Raw genomic sequence first — 6,232 nt, 5'->3', positions numbered from 1 at the left:
AGTAGCGTCGGAAGCATTGGATAACCACGCAATTGCACACCAACGCTAGGGGATGATCTCGCCCCAGCTGACTCATTTTCTTTTCTCATTCGTGCAGAAGACATTTATTGAGCGCCTACTGTATGGCTGGATACTGTACGCCAGAGAACCGCTGCGTGGCGTTCCAATTCAGTTCTTCACATCCACACAGCCCTGGAGGATTTACAAAATACATTAAGGTTCCTTATCCCTCACTTTACAGATCCGATATGCCTGAGTACACACCCCGTATCTTGCCACTTAACGGCAATCTGTGTGACCCTAGGTCACTACTTTGCTTCTCTGGGCTTCAGTTTCCCCATCTGTAAAATGGGGCAGTAATTGATAGCAGTCATCTCATAGAGCTGTCCTTCTGCTAACAAATATTCACGGAATGCTTCCTATGAGCCATATACTGTTGAAGGTGCTGGATGTTCCTGTTAAGGCCTCTATAAATCGTAGTGATAATAATAACGGTAACAGTGTTTATTTATTGATACTTATAATGTGCCAGACGCTGTTCTAAGTGCCTTACATATATTAATTCAACAACCTCATGAAGCTTGATTATTACCTCCCAGTTTGACAGCTGAGAAAACCGTCTCAATAACCAATTTACCCAACTAGCAAAATGTGAGGCCAAAATTCCAACCCAGCTTAACTAAACAATCAACTTTGATATCTGACCATGTGCCTCTAATATTTTGTCTTGAAAAGGTCTCAGCGGTCATCTGTGTAGTATTCAAACATGTTTGCCCTGAATCTAATCATTGGAAAACAGACATATCCAAAAGAAGGGACATACTTCAAAACCACTGGCCTGAAAACTTCAAAAAAAGTCAGTGTTGTGAAATATACATGGGGGATAAGGGGTGGGGGACAGAGAAAGGAGGCGGATATGCAATTGCCTAGATTTAAGAACACTAAAGATGTGCGTCAACTACATGGAATGGGCCAGGTGTGGTGGCTCATGCCTGTAATCCCAGCACTTTGGGAGGCTGAGGCAGGCAGATCATTTGAGGTCAGGAGTTCGAGACCAGCCTCGCCAACATGGTGAAACCGTGTCTCTACCAAAAATATAAAATATTAGCCGGGTGTGGTGGCACACACCTGTAATCCCAGGTACTCAGGAGGCTGAAGTCTCGAACCCCTGGCCTCAAGTGATCCAGCCCAGCTCGGCCTTCCAAAGTGCTGGGATTACAGGAGTGAGCCACCGCACCCCTCAAAAATAAATTAACATTTCTAACATTATTGAGAGAGAAAGAGAGAAATACAGGTGCAGTGGCTCATACCTGTAGTCCCATTATGCTGGGAGAACAAGGCAGGAGGATCCCTTAGGTCCAGGAGTTTGAGACCAGCCTGGGCAACATAGCAAGACCTCCATCTCTACAAAAAAAAAAAAAAAAAAAAAAATTAATTAGCAGAGGACCAGGTGTGGTGGTTCACACCTGTAATCCCAGCACTTTGGGAGGCTGAGGTGGGTGGCTCACTTGAGGTCAGGAGTTCAAGATCAGCCTGGCCAACATGGTGAAACACCGTCTCTACTAAAAATACAAAAATTACCAAGGCATAGTGCCACACACTTGTAATCCCAGCTACCTGGGAGGCTGACACAGGAGAATCGCTTGAACTGGGGAGGCAGAGGTTGCAGTGAGCCGAGATCATGTCACTGCACTCCAGCCTGAGCGACCGAGTGAGACTCTGTCTCAAATAAATAAATAAATAATAAAATTAAAAAGGGTGGAAGAGAGAAATAATGATTAAATGCAATACATGATCCTTACTTGAATTATTTAATGAGAAACAGCAGCTTTCAAAGACTTATTGGGCCAACTGGTGAAATCTAAATATGAATTTTATATTAAATTATAATATATCAGTGTTAAATTTCCTCAGTCAGATAATGGTGTTGCAATTATATGAGAGAATCACTTTTATCTTTAGTGGAACGAGATAAATGCTCAATTATTTAGATGTGTAGTGTGGTGATTTCTGCTACTAACTTGCAAGTGGTCCAAAGAAAGTGATACAAGGGGAGAAAGAGGCAAAATGTAACAATCAGCAAATCCACATGAAGAGTATATGCATGTTCAAGGAAACTGTTTTGTAGGCTGCTCATGGCTATAATCCTAGCATTTTGGAAGGCTAGGGCAGGTGGATCACTGCCTGGGCGGCAGAGCAAGACTCCGTCTCGAAAAAAAAAAAAAAAAAACACTAGGCCGGGCGCAGTGGCTCACGCCTGTAATCTCAACACTTTGGGAAGCCAAGCCAGGTGGATCATGAGGTCAGGAGATCGAGACCATCCTGGCTAACATGGTGAAACTCCATCTCTACTAAAAATACAAAAATTTAGCCGGGCATGGTGGCATGTGCCTGTAGTCCCAGCTACTCAGGAGGCTGAGGCAGGAGAATGGCATGAACCTGGGAGGCAGAGCTTGCAGTGAGCAGAGATCACGCCACTGCACTCCAGCCTGGGCGAGAGAGTGAGACTCCATCTCAAAAAAAAAAACAAAAAACAAAAAACTAAATGCAATATGTGGCCAGGTGCGGTGGCTTACGCCTGTAATCTCAGCATTTTGGGAGACCAAGGCGGCTGGATCACCTGAGGTCAGGAGTTCAAGACCAACCTGGCCAAGATGCTGAAACCTCATCTCTACTAAAAATACAAAAATTATCCGGGCATGGTGGCTCTGTTGCCCAGGCTGGAGTGCAGTGGCGAGATCTCGGCTCACTGCAACCTCCACCTCCCTGGTTCAAGCAATTCCCCTGCCTCCCGAGTAGCTGGGATTACAGGCATACGCCACCATGCCCGGCTATTTTTTTTGTATTTTTAGTAGAGACAAGGTTTCACCATGTTGGCCAGACTGGTCTCGAACTCCTGACCTCAGGCAATCCACCCACCTTAGCCTCCCAATGTGCTGGGATTACAAGTGTGAGCCACTGCACCTGGCCAAATTTCCTGATTTTTAAAAAAATTGTAATATCCTCCCACCCTTGATATCTGAAAATTTCCTGATTTTGATACTTTCACTGTGGTTTTGTAAGACAGTGCCCTTAGAAAAAGTACCCTGTAGTATTTAGGGTTAAGAGAGGCAATTTACTTTCAAATGGTTCAGAAAAGAGTACAGATATAGGCCGGGCGTGGTGGCTCACACCTGTAATCCCAGCACTTTGGGACACCGAGGTGGGCGGATCACAAGGTCAAGAGATGGAGACCATCCTGGCCAACATGGTGAAACTCTGTCTCCACTAAAAATACAAAAATTAGCTGGACGTGGTGGCTCATGCCTGTAGTCACAGCTACTCGGGAGGTTGAGTCAGGAGGATCACTTGAATCCGGGAGGCAGAGGTTACAATGAGCCGAGATGGTGCTACTGCATTACAGCCTGGCGACAGAGCAAGACTTCGTCTAAAAAAAAAAAAAATACAGATATATATGTAAGGCCGGGCATGGTGGCTCACACCTGTAATCTCAGCACTTTGGGAGGCTGAGGGGGGTGGATCACTTGAGGTCAGGAGTTTGAGATTAGCCTGACCAACATGGTGAAACCCCGTCTCTACTAAAAATACAAAAATCAGCTGGGCGTGGTGGTGGGCACCTGTAATCCCCAGCTACTCGGGAGACTGAGGCAGGAGAGAATCGCTTGAACCTGGGAGGTGGAGGTTCTAGTGAGCCGAGATCGTGCCACTGCACTCCAGCCTGGACCACATAGTGAGACTCCGTCTCAAAAAAAAGAAAGAGATATATATTTGTAGACAAGAGAGAGATAAAGTAAATATGGCAAAATGTAAATAACTGGTGACTCTGTAAATTATTTGTAAATGTAAATTATTTACAAAATGTAAATAATTGGTGAAACATATATAAATGTTCTTTATAATATTTTTGGAACTTTTCTGTGAGTTTAAAACCACTTCAAGATAAAATTTTAAAACAACCTTTAAACAGAAAGAAGAAAAAAGAGAAAAGGTAGAAAAATAAACTAACATTTCTAACATTGTCAAAAGAGAGAGGGAGAGAAATACAGGTGCAGTGGCTCATGCCTGTAGTCCCATATCTCTGGGAGATCAAAGCAGGAGGATCCCCTGAGTCCAGGAGTTTAAGACCAGCCTGGGCAATATAGCAAGACTTACGTCTCTACAAAAAAAAAAAAAAATTAATTATCGGAGGACCAGGCATGATAGTTCACGCCTGTAATCCCGGCATTTTGGGAGGCCGAAGTGGGTGGATCACGTAAGGTCAGGAGTTTGAGACCAGCCTGGCCAACATGGTAAAACCCCATCTCTAGTAAAAATACAAAAATCAGCGGGGCACAGCGGCACACACCTGTAATCCCAGCTACTTGGGAGGCTGAGGCCGGAGAATTGCTTGAACCTGGGAGGCAGAGGTTGCAGTGAGCGGTGATCATGCCACTGCACTCCAGCCTGGGCGACAGAGCGAAACTCTGTCTCAAAAAAAAAAAAAAAAAAAAAAAGAGAGAGGAAGAGAGAAACGATGACTAAATGCAATACATGATCCTTACTTGAATTATTGATGAGAAACAGCAGCTTTAAAAGACTTACTGGGCCAATTGGTGAAATCTAAATGTGAACTTTATATTAAATTATAGTATATCAGTGTTAAGTTTCCTCAGTCAGATAATGATGTTGCAGTTATATGAGAGTATCTCTTTTTATGGGAAGGAGATAAATGCTCAGTTATTTAGATGTGTAGTGTCATGGTTTCAGCTGCTAACTTGCAAGTGGTTCAAAGAAAACGATACAAGCGGAGAAAGAGACAAAATGTAACATGTAACAATTAGCAAATCCACATGAAGAGTATATGCATGTTCAAGGAAACTTTTGTAGGCAGCTCATGGCTATAATCCTAGCACTTTGGGAGGCAGAAGTAGGAGGATCCCCTGATCCTAGGAATTTGAGACCAGCCTGAGCAACATGGCAAGACCCAGTCTCTATCAAAAAAAAAAAAAAAAAAATAGAAAGAAGGAAAAGGAAAAGTTGGTTGTGTGGGGGAACTATCTTGCAGTCCTTCTGAGGTTTGAAATTTTTCCAAATAAAAAGGGTGAGGAGAAGATTCTTAACTATGCGGTCTGAAGAGAGCTGTTGTTAGGTTACTACATTATGAGCTTGTCAATATTGCTGTCATTATAATAAACCTCTATCCTGTGACTGCCTTCATAGCTCCCAAATCCACCCATCTCCTCCACCTCTACTCCTACCCTACCACCTCCTTCTTCTGATTGTGGCAGTCTTTGAACTGTCTCAGGTTGCCCACTTTAACCCAGTCTCCAAAGCAGCCAGAATAACCTTCCCAAGAGTGACATTGGCACTCTACTGCTTAATGGCTTCAGTGCCCTTCTCTTGGCCTTTAAGACTCCTGATCTCTGCTTGCCTTTAGACCACCTGCCATCCCTGTACCCCACCACACACACACACACACACACAAACTTATGCTCCAGCCATGCTGAACTTCTAGCAGTTTCTGGCACATTTTTTGCTCAGTCTCTCTTAGCACTGGGTCTTAGCACCTGCTCTTCCCATCCTGGAACACCATCTCAGGCCAGGCTGACTTGAACCTCTCCTTCAAGATCCAGCTCAAGGCTGGGCAAGGTGGCTCACACCTGTAATCCCAGCACTTTGGGAGGCCGAGGCAGGTGGCTCACTTGAGGTCAGTAGTTCAAGACCAGCCTGGCCAACATGGTGAAACCCCATCTCTATTAAAATACATTAGTTGGGCTTGGTGGCAGGTGCCTGTAATCCCAGCTACTCAGGAGGCTGAGGCAGGAGAAGCCGGGAGGCAGAGGTTGCAGTGAGCCGAGATTATACCACTGCACTCCAGCCTGGGCAACAGAGCAAGACTCCCTCTCAAAACCAAAAGAAAAAGATCCCTCTCAAAAACAAAAAGAAAAAGAAATATGACCTCCCTGGAAATCATTATGTGTCCCACCCCACAGCTGAGCTGTTTTCTGCACTTTTCACTTGGTATTGTAAATGCATGTTTACCTGTCTGTCCCATGCACTGGAGACTCTTAGAGAATGTGGACTGAGGCTTGTTCATCTTCAAATGTTGGACTGTTTGAGGATCGCAAGGGAACAGGCTGAGAGAGCAGTCTTTCCCCTTTCCAATTGTTCTGTTTCATCTTCCCTGCAGTGGCCACAGAGAGCCCAGCAAAACCTTTATTTTAGAAAGCTGCCAAGATCTAGGAGAACTTCA

General features: G+C 44.5%; 1 protein-coding gene across 1 annotated transcript in view; it reads left to right on the top strand.

The window, feature by feature from the left end:
• HPD (4-hydroxyphenylpyruvate dioxygenase) overlaps positions 1-6,232 on the top strand; it is a 49,346-nt gene that overhangs the window by 265 nt on the left and 42,849 nt on the right. The window contains exon 2 of the mRNA XM_054528339.1: positions 98-218. Within this exon, the coding sequence (XP_054384314.1) occupies positions 123-218 (96 nt within the window). The 5' untranslated portion in view covers positions 98-122. The remainder of the gene's footprint in view (positions 1-97; positions 219-6,232) is intronic.

Source organism: Pongo abelii, chromosome 10, assembly GCF_028885655.2.
Source record: "Pongo abelii isolate AG06213 chromosome 10, NHGRI_mPonAbe1-v2.0_pri, whole genome shotgun sequence".
Classification (NCBI taxonomy): domain Eukaryota; kingdom Metazoa; phylum Chordata; class Mammalia; order Primates; family Hominidae; genus Pongo; species Pongo abelii.
This window is presented reverse-complemented; position numbering and strand designations above follow the sequence as displayed.